General features: G+C 42.7%; 1 protein-coding gene across 6 annotated transcripts in view; it reads left to right on the forward strand.

Moving 5' to 3' along the window:
* Positions 1–18,036, forward strand: part of cacna1aa (calcium channel, voltage-dependent, P/Q type, alpha 1A subunit, a) — a 68,989-nt gene extending 50,953 nt beyond the window's left edge. For 4 of the 6 annotated variants that reach the window (XM_082530642.1, XM_082530638.1, XM_082530639.1 and 1 more), the window contains 9 exons: positions 1,308–1,413; positions 1,963–2,070; positions 5,047–5,147; positions 6,746–6,861; positions 6,964–7,096; positions 8,538–8,651; positions 11,389–11,605; positions 11,853–12,124; positions 13,718–18,036. In XM_082530642.1, coding sequence (XP_082386768.1) covers positions 1,308–1,413; positions 1,963–2,070; positions 5,047–5,147; positions 6,746–6,861; positions 6,964–7,096; positions 8,538–8,651; positions 11,389–11,605; positions 11,853–12,124; positions 13,718–14,512 — 1,962 coding nt within the window. In that variant the 3' untranslated portion in view covers positions 14,513–18,036. The remainder of the gene's footprint in view (positions 1–1,307; positions 1,414–1,962; positions 2,071–5,046; positions 5,148–6,745; positions 6,862–6,963; positions 7,097–8,537; positions 8,652–11,388; positions 11,606–11,852; positions 12,125–13,717) is intronic. The other 2 variants (XM_082530637.1, XM_082530641.1) reach the window with 2 other exon arrangements.
* The last annotated feature ends 227 nt before the right edge of the window (positions 18,037–18,263 follow it).

Consider the following 18,263-nt stretch of genomic DNA (forward strand, 5'->3'; position numbering starts at 1 on the left):
TTTTCTTTTTTTACATTACATTGTTTTGACTTTTATTTTTCTATTTTCGGTCACTTTTTCTCTTTATGTGCTCCAGCTCATAACCTATTGATTTTTCTTTCTCTATCATCTCTTTCCCTTAAGCTTTCCCTTTCAGTTCTTATTATATCTGTTTTCTGGCAGAAGAAATATTTCGCTTCACCTCATATTTCCTACACACGCCTGGATTATGTTCACCTGAAAAATCATTACGCGTCTTAGCACCAGAACAACGCTTCCATGGTGGGCTTTTTTTTTTGTTTTTGTTGTTGTTGTTGTTTTTTTTCCTCTTTTTCCACAGAACGCTGCTCTCTCTCACCTATTAACCCTTCGAGTCTATACCCATTTGTTCACACATTTGACATCAGAAAATGTCAGCGTAGCCTCATTGTCTACTATTTTTCTTAATGCCTCCGATAACAGCCACATTAAAGCAACTCACAAACTCATTTTAATGTCGCCAACAGAGGATGCTTTCTGTGTACAGCTGCACAGCTGCTTGTCCTGTGAGGCATATTGTGCCTGCATTGCATGCTGCATGGGGGTGGAATGCGCAAGAAGGATTTGGGGGGAAAGACGGATTAAAGGAGAGGCATATTTTTGGAATGTGGGGACGGGGGAGATGCATGGTGCGCTGCATGTCTTGGATGTCGCCGGGTTGTTGTCTTTTGTCACCAAACATGCATGAACATCACTCTGTTAGTTGATGTAAATCGTATTATTCGTGTGTGTTTGTTACTAACCAACAAGACCCGCAAAGGATAAAACCAATAAACAAAAACCACAGTGTTCCTCTTTCTTAGACCAGTCCCTCGGTTGGCTTATTGGTTTATCATCTGGTCTCTGTTGTTTTCACTGTGAACCTCCAAAGCACTAGGGGGAGCTCTGGATAATAGTAACTGCTGCTCAGCCTGTTCCTGGACAGTTATGAAGCAAATAAGAATGTGATTCTGAAAAAAGTCTCCACTAATCAATTTGTGACTTAGATGTTTAAAAATGAACAAGAATTTGGGCATTACTACGACTCTCTTGTCACTTCAGCACTCATAATCACATATGCGCCTAATTTGACACTTAAGTCTGAGCCACTATAGGCTGACAGACAAAGTCAGGGCCTGCTGCAGATGCTATGCACAGCTCCTTCAACTTCCGAACCCACCCCCTCTTCCCTTCTACCCACTCTCCTTCCCTGCTACAAGCTCAGAGCCCTTCCCCCTTTTCACCTGGAGGTTCCACATGCACCCCACCTTCTCCTCAATGTTCTTACTGCCTGACTGGCTTCCTCGCAGAGATTGCTCCGTATGGATCTGCCCGTGGCTGATGACAACACGGTCCACTTCAACTCCACTCTCATGGCCTTGATCCGCACAGCGCTGGACATAAAGATTGCCAAGGGTACGGACAATTTGACTTTCACTTGTCACATTTTCACATGCTTTCTTCTTCCTTCTCTCTTAACCCCAACATCCTCAAAGCAGAATTGTCTTTTCTGTGCTGAACCAGAAACTTCGAACTCTTCTTGATGCTCAATCCTCTATACAGCAACTGATGTGTTGTTATTTCCAAGGCTTTAGATTCTATATGTAGAACTTTTCTAGATTTAGCGTGAGGCTGAAGGTGAGACTGAATGTAGCTCACAAAGTTGATTGCTTGTGTTTCACTTCAGTTGTGAGCTTATATTAATTACATGACTAATAAAAGGAACTTTTTTTTTTCTGTTTGTCTGTTTCCATGTTTGTATGTCTTTTCCCCCTTTTCCTTTCAATCTGAATGGCTATAAACAATGTGTGTAATTTTGTGTGTATGGGTAAACTTTCTTAATGTGCATTTTTCTGTGTTTTGTGTTCATTTGTGTTCTCATACTTGGGCATGGATGTCCATACATGTGTGTGTGTGTATCTGCATGTGTGTGCATGCTTCTGTTTTTTTAATGAATATGTCTAGGTGGTATCGACAAACACCAGATGGATGCAGAGCTAAGGAAAGAGATGATGGCAATCTGGCCCAACCTCTCCCAGAAGCATCTGGATTTGCTGGTGACACCACACAAGTGTAAGTGACCAGAGTTTGGGTAAACCACAGCAGTGCCATTTTCTGCTACCACCTAATGCTCCACCATTGTTCCTCTCCATGCCCCCTGAGGTCTGCTTCTCCAAACCAGTCTTTTTCCAGTGCTGCACCCTCTGAATTAGCTTTCACATCTGTCTCACACATCAGTACTCAGATTGTGTGAAAATGATCATGAAAAAACAGAAGCACAGAAACAAGCTGCATGGTAGACACAAAACAGCTCCACACACCCACGCAATAGTGCAGTATCTTGAAGTGGAGATCAATAAAACTGACTGAGACTGAACTACACAAGGACAACAGCTCTTGACTGAAAAAACCCTTTCTCCATCATCACTGAATATATCAAAAATGTCCAATGGGTGGCAGTGCAATAATACAGTCTCCTGCAATTCCAATCCATTACACTCCTCCCCTAATCCCCAATTATCCAAAACAAGGAGAAAAAAAACTTCATTAAATAAACTACAACACTGGTTCAAAGATTCAGTCTTTCAGGTGGTATTCGTACTTGTTAAAGGCAGTGCTCTGCTTGTTGTTTCTCTGTAGAAACTGGAGTCTGTTAACTGCTACATACCCTCAGAAGTAACCTGAGCTTACTGGGATGAATTTTGGTTGATTGTTGCAGACCACTTCTTCTGGTTATCCATAAGAAGCTAAAAATTATGGAAATGTGAAATACCCACTTGAATCATGGGGAAGTCATGCTTGCCCATCATATTGCCACAGGGGCTGGCCGCTTCTATCACAGCAGCGGAGCCTCAGCCTGTCATTTCCTGGCATGTGCTGCAGTTCTTTACCACCACCCCTTTCCAGATGGAGCCACCACAACTAGCTTCTTGCAAATGCTTTCATGTGGCAGATGGCCACATGTTCGCGATGTAGGCCATTCAGCGTATTTGCTCTTTGAACTGTAGGAGCTATGACCGTCACTTCCTAGAAGACCCATCTTTGAACCACACACAGCCCAGTTGGATGTCTATAAGAATGTCTCGAGTGCGTCATCGTGTACGTGATTTGGCCATCTGTTCTAAGACCTTCGTGAGTGAGACAAAAAAAGTAATATTCTTCTTCTTTACCCATATCACTGCTTCCCATCTAAAGAAATGTATCTGCATTTTCATTTCCTGATGACTTTCAATAATACTCTGTCATGGTTAAATACTGTAAGTATGGATACCCAATGCTGCTTTTTCAATGCAGCCAGAGTGGGGATGGCTGGCTCTGTGCCCGGGAATTGCCAAGAGTGCTCTCTAATCATTAATGAGGGTAAACTTCCTCCTGTAATAATATTTATGAAACTTCTTTCCTTCGGAGAATGACAGAGTGTACTTTCTTATGCATTTGGGCGTATTTCCTCTCTGACTCACTCATGACGTAAATTCAGCTGACTTTTCCTCACGTCCCTCCATCAAATGAATAATGACAGTAACAGACCCTGATGATTTATTTCGGGCTAGCTGCAGCGACTTCCTGCTATGATTGTGAACTACTGCTGTGTTGCTTTTTGGCATTTTTAATGCTGCCTCACACTTAAAGGGCTTTCTTTGCATGCTACAATACAGTACATGGAAAAATTCTGCATGCGTTGGCCATAATAGGTCAGCAGCCCAAGGAAAAAAAGGTAGTTGTGAACTTTTGCTAGTTCAGGGTTACAAGACTGAAGCTACCATCTGTGTCCAACAGGTGGCGGTAAAGTATTCATTTGCAATCACAAAATTACAAAATGAATACTGCATTTTTTTCTCTCCTTAAACTCACAAACGCAAGAGTCACCATTCCTTAACATTCACACTTCTACCCATTTCTGTGCCTGAGATCAGAGGGTGTCCTACTATAGATAAACCTTCTACAGATGTCTTTTCACTCCGTGGCAGGCAGCTTTATAGACTAGGGGCAAATCTCTCTTTTTACCATTAGTTATATTGAGGAAAGTATAAATCAGTAGTTGCTCTCATTCTGTGATGCCTTGATGTGCACAGATTGTATCTCTTTTTAAACAATTTTAATCATTTTACTGGAGACCACAGTTTGTTTAATATTACACACTAAACACGAGCCATATATCAGAAGGAGATTGTTCAGTTACAGTGATAGGTTTGTAGCTTGTACCTATCCGCTGGAACGTTGAAGACAATATAATTACACTGCAAAGCAAGACACAAGCAGGCTGGTTTACTCATGCATGAGGGAAATCTGGCTGGGGCCGAGTGTCGTCCCACCACCTAGCCTCCGTCAGACTCTCAGCCAGGCTCCCCATAGCACTCCTTTTATTGTGGTTACATGAATATGCATAGGGTCATTAACATATGACATCTTACATAGGTATACATGTGAACAAAGAATAGTGTGTGTGTGTGTGTGTGTGTGTGTGTGTGTGTGTGTGTGTGTGTGTGTGTGTGTGTGTGTGCGTGTGTGTGTCTGTGTGTGTGTGGGGTCCAGATGTGACCCTGTGAAGACTCCCCAAAGCTGGTGCCAGGAGTCTAGCGGTCCATCTGAACAAAGGGCTCTTATACTTAAACAGATATACGTGTGCTTGCTATACCATAAATCAACAAGAAAAGATAAACTCTCCTAGGGAGTATGTGATTTATACCAAGGACACTCTAGAAGAACGGATGCACTCCCTAACACACAGAGCTGTTACTTTAGGATGAAACATCCTTTCAATCCACCAATGATTATATACACTTCTAAGCATATATGAGTAAATATTTCTAAGCATAAATGACAATCAACAATACAAATCTAACATACAGCATTGTACTTGTGACACATAGAAGTGTTTTTTAGAGTTAACTGAAGTTTTTAATCAGCCTGGCAGTGAAAAGACTATTTTCTCGTATGTTCATGTATGCAAGTGCTTCCTGTGCGCTTGCCTCACACCTCTCTACCATTCCTCATGCTCAAAGACCAAAGAGCCTGATCCTGCAGGGTAACTTGTCATTCTCTCTGCAGCGACCGACCTGACAGTGGGGAAAATCTATGCCGCCATGATGATCATGGAGTACTACCGGCAGAGCAAGATCAAACGTTCCCAGGCTCTTCGTGATGAGCAGGTACTGCCTGTCTCCAGTGAAGTAACACTCTACCTGCATCCGATCCTTTAAAATTAAAGGCAGACTGACGTGCTGAAACCGAGGCCACAGGTCTGTAACTTCATCTATACAAGCCCGGACTGTGACAGCATTCGTTCAGATTAGGGAAGCGTGTCCATTCAATTACCTATAAAGGCAAACGCAATAACTTCACAAAGGTAATGCTCAGAAACAATGCTGCCACCTTCTGGGCAAAGTTTGTTACACTAGCACTGAAATTCTTGAGGAAAAAAAAAACATTTTCCTCATACAGAATGTAGCAGGTTATTTTTTTCACATTAAGCTAAAATGTTGTCACAATCCCAAATGTGCCCATGCCTGAACCTGATGGGAATCTTCACAATGGCTTCTTTAGCTGAGCTTGTGTCTTTCCTATATCAACTGCTTGTAACAATACACTACCTTCTAACTCCCTGTTACCCATGCTTGTCACCTTGGAAAGGTATAGACCTCCCTCACAAGATGATATGTTATCAATGCTGAAATTATGTGATTCCTAACATTATTATTCAGCCGTAATATAAAGGTCTGCTTGCACTTAATATTGTCATTGCACGTGTTATGTATTATGAGATACTTCTCATGATGTTCCCGAAACATCAGCAAGCCACTGCCTTCTTTATTATTTCTGATCCTCATTATTTTCTCCTGCCTTCAGTCCTTTGCAATGTTCCACATCCACACACAGACGCATTTCTCACACAATTGTTTTTATACATACTTTTTATCACACAGTCTGCGGTGTGACTTTACTAGAGCCTCAGATCTCAGCTACCATATTATCTAGAAATGCAAAGAGAGATCTATGCAGTGTTTCATTATAGAAAACGCAGCTAGGCCAGACCGGATCACACAAGTTTTAGATGTGCTTTACTTGTTGGGGTTCACATTGTGTTTATTCCTTGCAAACTAATTGGGATGCTTGCTACAGTATTTTCACATAAGTAAACTGAAAAACAAAAGAAAAATAATAAAATAATTTAACAACTAAATAAAATTTTAGATTTAAGTGGTCATTAGTGGACATTAGGCAGTTGTAACAAATGTAGCAATTCTTATTTGACACGTGCCATCATGTACTTTACCTGCCTGCTACCGGCTTCTTGCTGTGTTTCTTTGCTACAATGTCCTCTATCATTTTAGAATAGGATCTTTTTTTTTTAATTGTCCTGCAAATGTTTTTTTCTTCTCTTTTTACATACCCACCCCCACCCATTAAATTTCAGCCTGTTAATGCATCAGATGACAACCATAATGTGATAGTTTGCTGTATGAAGCTCTGGATGCAGTGGTTGAATCCTGCTTCCTCACTGATCGTCATTTTGCTTTGATCCCAGAATGACATCTGAGTCTGCTCATCTCTCTCCTTCTGCTAGCTGCTGGGCATTCGTTGCTCTTGCATTCATCCCTCTTCCATTCTCCCGTTTGCCCGGTCTCGCTTCAACCGGCAGCCCCCTCTCTCTATCCCCTCTCTTCATGCTCTGCCCTTGTTCCCCCTCCCCATTTCCCTGTCAGTCTGCCTGATAGCTGGCGACGGCCATGTTGTATATCTCACACAGAATCGAACGCCATTACTATTTCAGCGCGTGGAGCCACCTACCCCCTCCCAGGATGGGGGTCCGGGACTTAACAATGCCCTGCCTCCTCCTGAGATGACAGACACCACCAACAGCCTGTGAGTTGGACACTTCTGGATTATTTTCACTTTACAGGAACAGGTTTGCTGAAGAAAGACATACCCTTGACTTGTTAATATGTGTTTGTGTGTGTGTCACAGGCCGGTGGAGGGAGGTGTCCCGGAAAGCCAGTCGTGGGTGACGGCTCGCGCTCAGGAAATGTCTCAGAAGGTTGGCAGCTGGAGCCCTGAGGGACACCCTGTGGATGGCCTGGGAAGCATGACCAACTCTCAGGTAAAAGCACACACACACACACACACACACACACACACACACACACACACACACACTGGAAATGGCACAATAAGCTGGCCAGAGACCACACAGATAATAGTTTGTGCCGTGTTACTTGATGTAGCTCCCAATTGCAACTGAGGACAATTACGTGGTAAAATCTTCACTGTTCAAGTTTGTAATTCCGTATCCAGGCTCAGCAGTGACCTGCTCATTTGTAACACCTGATTTTTATAGAGGATTAGATCAAATCAGGGCAGCTGATAAGTTTATTTAGTTTTTTCCCAGTATGTTCATTGTTAGGAATACTCTCCCATTCTTATGGTGTCGTAAGTTCAGAGCTCAGACTGCATCACCGTTACTGCACTGTTGCCTTTATCATTTTACTGAAGTTGTTACACTTATTTCCTGCAGTTCCTCTTTTTTGGATTCTTCAGATATCACTAACATTGAACATTTCTTTGATTAGCTCCATCTCTCAAACCTGTCTCTACACACAAGTCTTTTTATTTTATTTTATTTCTTTAAAATCTCACTGAATTGTTCAGTGGCTATATATCTCTGCATCTCATTTGACTCAGACTGGTTCATGTCTCTGTTTTCATGCCGTTAAACATGTCTGCTTGTAGACCTCGTGCGGGGGGAGGGTGGGGGTCTGGCAGGTGCATGCATCTGTCAGCCCTCTTATTGTAGCCACCTGTCCACAATCAGCAGAGCTCTAAAGGAACGACTAAACTCAGCAGCCAGAGAGACAACCTGGTATTCTTTGATTATCAGTTCAGATTTAACTAAAATGCGATTTACTCCAAACAAAATCGAATTTTGCAAATTTGCTACATAAAATTTGCATGTTTCTGATTAAAAAAAAAACCCCAACATACTGGATTTTTGATAACTGCAGTGCAGCTGACCCACCAGTGCAGTTTCAGTTTTACATAACCTCATTTAGTGCCCACAATGTACCAGGACCTGCACCTGGCTAACATTATCATCTGATCAGATTTCTTTTTTTCTTTCTTTTTTTCCCCTCATGCCTCTTTTTGGCTGCACGTGGTTTTTTCCTCCCAGAATCCACTCCTGCCGTGACTCACAACCTCCTCCATCTGGCATTGAGTGCCACTAAACAAAAAGGGAAACAACAAATCACCTTCTGCTCGCATTTGTTGCAACTCAAGTGACAGCAGCATATGCAAACACAAAATTGGATTTTGGTTGGAGTATTTTCTAAAGACCAAAACACACAATTTCCTTTTTTCTGTTTGATTTAAAAATGAAAACAACAATTAAAGACCAAATTATCCAACTGACATGATTTTCCTCTGGGACCTTCAGCTTTCTGCTCTCTTTGGATAACCTTTCCACCTTACCCCCCTCTCCTCCTCCCTATTAGTTTTCATGGCAGCCAATCACACCACCTCCTGCTCTCCTGCTCTGTTTACAGACGGTAGAGATGAGAGAGATGGGGCAGGATGGTTACTCGGATACTGAGCACTTTCCACCAATGGAAGGCCACGGCAGGGCCGCTTCCATGCCCCGCCTCCCAGGCGACAACCAAGTGAGCAGCATTCTCACCTTTCCACTGTCCGTTGTCCTCATTGTGTCCGCTCCTTATCTCCTTTTGTTTGGAACAATGACATTCACAAAGGTCTGACTCGTTGCTTATGGATTTCTTGCTGCGGCCTCTTGAATCCAGAGTGGAGAACGTTTGGGACGAGGTTGCGAACGACAAACTTTTACAATCACTGGTTACATTTTGCGCTGGGTGACGTGGTTGCAACCATGATGTCCGCTAGCATATCATGACAGTATTTCAGGGTAAAACATGTAAATGTTTTGCTGACATGTTGACCTCCAGGCTTGGGTTCACAAGGACCACAGCAAGGCAAAGTCAGACCTTTCATTCCTTTCTTTTTCTTTTCTCCCGACTGTTTTGCTTTTCTCTTCCCCTTATCTCTCTTTCACCTGCATGGAGGTGTTTTCGGAAATGCGGTTGCCTTGTTTTCCATCCCACACCCTCATCCATGTTAAACTGTTTCATATCTCGGTGAGTGCTCTGGTTGTCATTCACACACGACACATTTATAAACCACACACAGACATGCGCAGTTCTCTACCCCCACACCCACCCCACATTATTTCTTCTTCTTTTGTCAGGACCGTGATTTATTTATCTTTTTTTTTCTCGATTTGCTAAACTGTCTCTTCCTTCCTAGCAGAGGTTTTCCAAGTGCCGAACCGGGCTTCCCCCCCTTTATTAGCAGGACTGGTTCTAGTATGATGTTGAGTGTTACAGATGTGTGCGTGTTTGTGTGTTCTGGAGCTTGTTTTTATATGTGTTTTTCGCTGATTATCATCATTGATGTTGTGACCGTGTTTCTGTTGATTGAGCACTTTCATGGTGATCTTGTCTGTATAACACTCTCGTGGCACCAATCACCCCCAGTATTTGTGGTAAGTGTATCTCTTCCACCCTCGCTGCTGCTTCGGTGTCTAATCGGACCTTCTTTCTCTGTCCCTCCTTTTCTCTTTCTCTCTCTTTCATCTCTCCACTCTGGCACCCCATCCTCTTTTTGGGTTGAACCTCAATCTAACGCTTTTAAACTTGTACTCCTCTTCACCCTTCCTCTTTGATCACTGCATATCACACCATCCCTGTCTCCCTTCCTTCTCTCCCTCTCCCCATCACTTCTCCTCCTTGTTTTGTGTTTGCGCCACATCCATACATTTGGTGTATTTGTGGCATTGTTTGTGTGTGTGTGTGTGTGTGTGTCTTCTCTGTGCTCATACAGCAGCGGAGGAAAGGGAAGCAACGTGGCAGTAACCTCAGTGTATGTACCCTGTCTTCTCTGTCTTCTCCCTCCTCCCCTTTCTCTTTATTCAAGTCCCCTTCTCAAACATGTCTTTGTGTTGTGTGTTTTTAAGCAGGGGTTTTCTTAAGATGTATTAAAGCAACCATTTTTAGCATGAACTCATATGCAAGTCCAGTTTCCAAACCAATCCTACTGACCCTTAACTACTCACTCGTGCACTTAATGCAGAAAGTTTGGATTCGGGCTGAACTCTGCTTGTCCCTTCTCATCATTTACGGTCATATGACTGTCTCCGGGTCTTCCGTATCTCTGTCTCTCTTTACTCAGCTGCTGCTCCTGGTGCTTCGTTGTCTCATGTCCTCATGCCTGTGTGCTTATCTTTGTGTTGTTGCTGTTAACAGTCTCCATTATGAGTCTCCATTCACGACTACCTACCTGCATGCTAGAACTTAGATCTTTTTGTTTGAGTGAGTGTATGCTTGCGTGAATGTATGTGGTGCGTGGTTAGAGTGTCAGAAACAAGGAGGGATATGGACATACGTGCATATGAATGGATATGTTTATAGGATTCTCAGTGCTACTTCTGTGAGGCCAGTTAATCTGCCAACCCATCTTCTGTAATTTAATCTGTGACAATTCACAATGTCTACAAAACTTGCTCAGCTCAGCTGCAAAAAGGATTTAGCACTGAAGTAACCTGATATGATTTTCATGCCCAGGTCATCAACTTGTGGCACCATAGGCGCTGTCCTGCTGTCCTGTCCTGCCTCAGGTCACGAGGCATCGGCACTGCAGAGGAATGTCGTTAGCAGACTCAGGACATCCCCTATGTACATGCATGGTTGCAGGGAAGCACGCTGAGACAGAGCAGAAACAGAAGAGTTTTGTGCAGCCTGGAATGCGCCATGTTCGAGGGCATTAATGAGTGGTGAAAATGGAGAAGTGCTGAATTGACGCTTCTGTCCCCTTTTTTTCTTTAACATTACAAGTTACAGAAGCATGGAAGGCATGGTCGCTTGCCATCATCTCTTTCCCTGTGCTTCCTTTTGAATTTTTTTTTTAATCTTCTGTATCAGGGGTCGGCATCTGAGCCCTGCACCAGGTTTGAATGTTAATACAACACTGCACTGGCCTTGCTTTAGCCATGCTTAGCTACTGAAATACATGGATGGATTGTTTACAAGCACTAAACTTGGCTAATGGGTTTTTTTGCCGACCCCTGCCTTATAAATTGTATGCAATGTCTCTGTTTATGAAGTAGCATGATTGGGGGTCTATGATTTGGTATAGGTTAAAGGAAGAAGATCCGTTGAGGGCTTTCATAGAAACAGACCCCAGTTAAACCCATATATACACCCCTATACATATCTGTTATCCCATTGTATAAATGGAACACCAACTTGACATTCAAAGGAAACACCTCTCCTTGCATTTCTCTCTCTCCCTCCATCCCTCGGTGGTTTCTTTCTCTTCCTCTCTTAGACCATCAATGACAGCAGTCCAATGAAACGCTCCGCCTCCTCCCTGGGCCACAGCAGGTCTGGGCGTGGTCACAGAGACAAAGGAGGGGCAGACGACTACAACATGGAGCATGCAATCCCAGAAGAGGGAAGAAGTTCCAGACACGGACACCGGCGAAAAGACCGGAGCCATCGGGCATCTGAGAGGTCCCTCTGTCGCTACACTGAGGCTGACACAGGTGGGTGAAACCACAAACACACACACATTTTTTGCATAATTGATCATTTGACAGGTACTGTAGAAGATATTTCCACTATCCAGAACTCATTTTCTCTAACCGTCTCACCTTCTGCAATAAATGAATCCAATTTTTGTACAACTGAACAAAAAGCACATAAAAGTCTTTTTGTTGTTGTTCCAAGGGCTGCTAGAATGTGTCGCTGAAGTGCAATAATAACGAACCCCTCTAAACACTCTGTCATCAGGCCTGGGCACAGACCTAAGCACAACCACTCAGTCTGGCGACCTCACGTCAAAAGACAAGGATCGAGACAGGGATCGCGGCCGTTCCAAAGACCGTAAGCACCACCACCATCATCACCATCACCACGGCTCTGTGGACAAGGAGCGCTATGTAGCAGAACGAGGGGGCGAGTACGTCCACAGGCACTCTCGCGACCGTGACCGGGAGCGAGAAAGGGACCGGCGCTGGTCGCGATCTCCCAGCGAGGGTCGCGATTGCGTGACACACAGACAGGTGGGCTCCTGGGGTATTGAGTGTACTTGATATCTAGGCTGGAAAAACACACCTGTTGGTTTTTGAGGAGAAAAATAATTAAATAAATATTGGTCAGACACATTTCAAGTGGTCTAATATTGGGCCTCTAATTTGATGGTAGTTAACTGGTGGACTATCAGCTAGAAAAACCCCAATAACCTTTTCTGGCTGTAATCAAACACAGTGCTGTATAGTCTACATAAGGTGTAACTTTTTGATGTAGTTATGTTAGAAATGTTCCTCTGATTGGAAACTGTATAAAAAAGATAGATGTAGCGTGACATCACCTGTTGGTTTGTGGACTACTGTTTTGAAGGCTTGTTTCAGTTTCTTGAATCACCGTATGGTGGCTTCACAATTACAGGCTAGCCGTACTTTAAAAAATACACAAGATATAAAATATAAACATAATCATATATTAAAATTAAAAATCATTCTGTAATAAATAAGAATTAAATATAACAATTAAGCCATAAACTCATTAGCAAAAAGTATTAAGTAATATGTGTCAAACAGAATCATTTTCTTGTTGAAAGCCAGAAGGGTTGCCCCCTGCTGGCCAATAGAGAGAATGCAAGTTTAATGCACCAGTCTCAGAACCTAGGTCCAACTTTTAATAAGGTCTTCTGCCCTCAGATTAGAGGCCATTGTTTAATTGTTGGCATTATGTTAATGACAGCAGATAGCATGTGTATCTTTATGTATATTTGTATATACATTTATGTTTCACTATATTCACATAAACATGCATTATTGTTGGTATAATAATGCAGAAATGAGTAAGAAGTGTTTGCTACCAAACCACCAACAACCAAACAAATATGCATAAAGAATGTATATTTGAGTACCTTATTGCTGTTCCCAGTTGCCCTGTCTAAATGTTCTGTCATGCCCTCCCCACTATGTTTCCTTATGACATTCTTTTCCAAGCTTATTGCCCACTATACTTTAGACCTAAATTTTCTTTGCTCATGAATTTTTGGTAATGCATATTATTTAGCTAAACACGCTGATTTTGTAATATATTTTAATAATTACTGCAGGAACAACAGCTTTCTTTAAAGGGGAGGAAGTGGATTTTCTTATTTGAATTTGTGTTATACATACATGCTACACAGCTTGCTCAAAATAATGCAAAACCAGACACATTTTATGTATGTTTAGTTACCATATTTACCCTGTACTGCATTTGTTATCCTGGAAATCAACCCTTTATCCTTCTTTTCTCCTGTCGTCTTTTGTTTTCTTTCCTCTGCGTAACATGTTGCTTTTTTATGTATGGTCCTGTTTGAAATCTCATCTTTTTTATCCACATCATCTGCTCTGCTCCTTTTTAATGCCTTTCATTTCTGCCACTCTTTTATGGATGGTGCTTTTATTCTTATTGTTGCTGTGGATCTTGCTCTGGTCCTTTTCTTGCTTTTCTATCTGGACTCTCTGTCTTGCGTTCTTTTCCTTCTCTCTCTGTTGGCTTCACGCTAAATCTTTACCATCCTCTACTTTATTCTACATGTTTTGTCGTTGAATTTGTGGTTCGTTTTTTTTATTTGCTTTATTTCACTTTTTGTGTAGGGCAGTAGTTCAGTCAGCGGAAGCCCTGTCCCCTCAACCTCGGGGACCAGTACACCGCGGCGGGGCCGTCGGCAGTTGCCTCAGACCCCGGCAACACCCCGGCCCCATGTTACTTACTCCCCTGTAGTCCGTAAGGCTATGCCCACCCCTCCTGGGGTGGCACAAGGCAGACCCTCAGCCCCAGCTCCTGCCCCTCGCCGCTTTTCTCCAGAACCTTCCCAAGGCCAGGGTCCTCCCCCCGCTGGCCTTCAGCTGGGCCACCATGGCACACCACGTCATCAGCCCCCACTGCGCTGGGGAGACACAGGTGGAGGAGGGGGCTCTATAGAAGGGGATGGATGTTTCTACAACCAGGACTACCAGGACTACGAGCCCCATCATGAACCACCTGCCTATGAGCCAAACCCCGTGCAGGGGGGCAACCCGCACCCTCATGCCAACCACCCACTGCCACCTCCCTCACAACCACAGCAGCATAACCCCCATCCCCTACCTCCCCCACAGCCACACCCAGTCAACAACCCCCATCCTCAGCCCAGCCGAACCTCGCCTAGAACTGTTCATCACGCGCCTCCGCCAACAACGGCTCTGACAGGGCCTGTGCAGGGCCAAGTTCAGTCTGCCGCCCAGCGCCGGCTACCCAACGGCTATCGTTCTTCATCACCTTCCACACATGTCCACGGACCCCCACACACTGGTCCCCACAAGGTCCCTCCTCCGGCTGGGCATCCAAGGGGTCCTCGCAAAGGCTTGCATGAACCCTACAGTGAAACGGAGGATGACGATTGGTGCTAGCCTCTGGGGAAGGGGGTGGGACTTAACAAGGAAAAAAAAATTGAAATACCGAAAGAAGATGAGCCAGAGCACTGACTGCCAAGGGAAAAAAATATAAACGTTTCTTTCTTGTCTGTTCGATTTGTTTTTCCCTCTCCTCCACTGCTGTCTAAGTGACGGTGAGCTACATGAAACAACCGGTGTCATGGGATGGAACAAGAATGCAGAGACAGAATCTGGAGATCCAAAAGTGATACGAGGAGGTAACGAAACACCTCCGCGTTCTGCTCGCGTCTTGTCGATCATTTCTTTTGATGCCAAATGAGACCAAACTGGAGGAGCGTCAGACACTAGTCTTTGTGTCTTAAATTATGCCTCTGGCCATGAGCTATAGCCACTTACAAGATGTCAAGAGTTGCGACTCGACAAAAGACACTTTACAGTCAGAGACAAAAATGAGCGACCTCTTTTTTTGTTGTTGTTGTCGTTTGTTTGTTTTCTTTGCTTCTCTGAGCTAACTTCTGTTAAGTTAGCTGCAAAAAGATTTCAAACCAACCCTCCCAGCCACCAGTTGAATATTGATGAGTTTTATCATCTGTGTTTTTAAATACAAATAAACCTGACACAGAGCCCTCCACCTGTAAGAGGTGAGGGAGGCTAAGTGGGTGGGAGAGTTGGGGAGTGTTGCACGGGGGTCGACGAGTCTCTCCATGGACATCTGGAGGAGAGGATGGGTGCATCTGGAGAGATTGCACTCCTCCCAGAAACAATTTAACCAACCTCAACCTATGACCTATGAGAGGGAAAAAAATAGTGGAGGATGGGTTTCAGAAACAGAGAAACAAACTGTTTTCTGCAGTATTTCTTCTACTCCTGGAGCTGCTTCTTCTTCCTCCTTCTCTTCTACTTCTTCAAAACATTGAAGCTTGAATCTTCTGTTGCACCCCCACACAGCTTCGTTTTTTGTAGACTTGCAGAGTTGTACACTCTATGGAATCCTGCATGAATGATACAAAAGAATACTAATAATAGCAACACTGAGAATCTACTGTTTGCAGAGGGAAAATGTTCTTCAGTCCTGTTTTTTTGTTATGGTCTGCAGGGTTTCTCTCTCTTTTTTTTATTTATGATTAAAAGTGCTTTCTGTTTTTCTCTCTCTCTCCTCTGAATGATATTCCTCTCTCTGTACCTTCACATATGCTAAAAACACCAGTGGCCCGAAAGTTACATGGAGATTGGATATTTACTGTATGTATATCTAGAGGGAACAAAATGATAACTCTTCTGCTTGCTCGTCTACTGTCTATTCCGTGCCAAATGCCTGCCATTGATACAGCTGGAATTGTACTTATTTTTGTGGAAGTTACCTTTTTTTGTAATTAAGGCTAAAAAAAAATGGTTTAATGGGACGCAGGGTATAAACATGGATATGGTGAATTATGTCTGACAAATCAGTAACATCTCAAAAGTCTTCCAGGGTGTGGGGTTAACACAGAGGCAGCAGAAAGAGACCAATAGAAATGTGCAGAAAGGAGAGAAACTCTTCATCTTTGTTTTCTTTGTTGCTGAACGTATTAAGGGATAAACTTATACCATCGTTTGTAAAGATCATGATGAGCGTGAGAATGAGGCGAGTTCTCCATATTTGGTCTTATATTTTCTTCTGTGTGCTTGTTTTTATTTTGATCTTTGAAGATTTGAAAATAATCCTTTTTCCAACCCTTGGGTGGCGCTGGAACACACCACTACACTGTGGGAGAATGAGTTATCAGGAGGACAGAGCTGTCCTCTTACTCTGAGTCTTCTTCAAAGTTAATAACTATTTGAAATTTGTACATCAAAATGCATTGAATTGCAGGTTTTACAATCCACTCGCCATCGCCTTTGACCTACAGATGGCGCTGTGTGACAAATAGTGTCCCGGTCTATTCACTATACTTATACAGTGAGTGCACCAAAAATGCAGTTTAGCTCATTCTCTCGCTAGTAGACCGCCTTATCTGTGTAAAAATCAGGTGTGTGAGTCGTATTGTAGCAGATGGGCTGGAGAAAGGATGCCTGGGCCTCGCTGTAGTCCTAAAAATCACCTGCGTTCTGTGTGTATCACTCTTGTATAAGTTTCAGTTCTCTCTGTGTGCCTCAAACTAACACTTTTCACTAACGCACACCACCGTCAGACCCAACATTACTGTTATTTTTTACTTTAAATTCCTTTTTTTTTCTCTCATTCTTTTACTTGACCCACATCTTACCTGGAGGCCTATCACATGTTGACCAGAGAATGCATTGAAAAAAAAAATAGAAAACACTGCCTATTAGTGTCTTTCCAACCTCAGTGGAATGTCACAAAAAATATTTCTCACATCACTACATGTAAAATTAGAAAGCACACTAAGGTATGTAGCTCCTGGTTGTGGTGTGTGTCAGTGGGTTTTTGCGTGTATGTATGCACACGGGTGGGTGTGTTTCAAATAAAATTATGTTTTGTTTTTCTGAATGCTTTTTTAAAAAATTCTCCAGAACTCTTCTGAAATCTTAAGACATTCAAATCAAATCATTGTAACGACCTTCAGCTCTGTGGTTGTGCGTGTGCGTGCGTGTGTGATGTCAGTAAAGCCCCTCCCACCTGCCCCCTCCACTGAATGGAACGTGCAAAGCCCCAAAATGTTCACCTTCCATCTTTGTGTATATGCTGCAGTAAAATCCACTAACACGCTGATTAACCACACAAAGTCTTCAAAAAGCAATGTAAAGTCGCTACTGGGGGAAAAAAAATACATAAATTTAAAAAAAAATGTTTTTTTTCCTTTTTGTTCGTTTTTCAAGTACAAAAGATTTTAAAAAAGGAAAAAATATCTAGTTCCAGAAATGCATGTGCTATGTGCATGCCACACCGTGGGTTAAAAAGTCATCTTCAGGACATAAAAGAAAAAGCAGATTAATTAATTCAGAGGAATTAAAAAAAGAAAAAAAAGAAAAAAGTGATATATAAATAGATGTTTTTAAAAAAGCAATGTTTCCTTTTTTTCCTTCTATTTTTGAAAACAAAAAATGTTTTAAAAACTTAAAAAAAAAATCTAAAGAGTAAAAACACAAAAAAGAGACTTTGGTGAGAGTCAAAGTCCTGTTTGTTTTTCTTCTGTTACATGGGGTTGAGGCACAGCACAACCATGTTCAGGACACCATGAAAAAAAAAGAACTGTTTTTAATTTAACAGAAAAAATAAAAATATAAAGAAAGAAAAGAAAGTACAGTTCAGACGATGGTGTATTCTTCCTTATACTTTTGTGTTGGGGAGGGTCAAGGGATGGAGGAGCTCGCCAAAACTGTTGATGTACTTGTTAAAAACTGGCTGATGGTCCTTTGATCTCTCACTCACTCTCTATTTTCTCTCTCTCGCTCTCTCTCCCTCTATCTCTCTCTCTTTCTCTACCCTGTCTCTCTCACGCTCTTACCTGTCACACTCTCAGCCAGTCTCACCGCTATTTCTACCAGTGCATTTTGTAATTCCAAACAGAAACTCTTCCTAAAGAATAAAATCCAGAGAGAATGCATACTGCTTTGTGTCATTTCTTTTTTGTGCGCCAAGTCTTCTTCAGCTTTGAATTTGCATGTGTGTGTGTGTGTGTGTGTGTGTGTGTGTGCCCTAGGAAAGTGCATAGGTTTCTCAGTCCATTTCCTCCACCTGTCAGTCAGTCAAGAAAAATAAACGCTTGTAAGCATTACTCACAGAAAGTGAAGGCCACACATGAACTTTAAAACTGTACTCATA

This window comes from Aulonocara stuartgranti (genome assembly GCF_965226115.1).
Source record: "Aulonocara stuartgranti genome assembly, chromosome: 4".
Taxonomy (NCBI): domain Eukaryota; kingdom Metazoa; phylum Chordata; class Actinopteri; order Cichliformes; family Cichlidae; genus Aulonocara; species Aulonocara stuartgranti.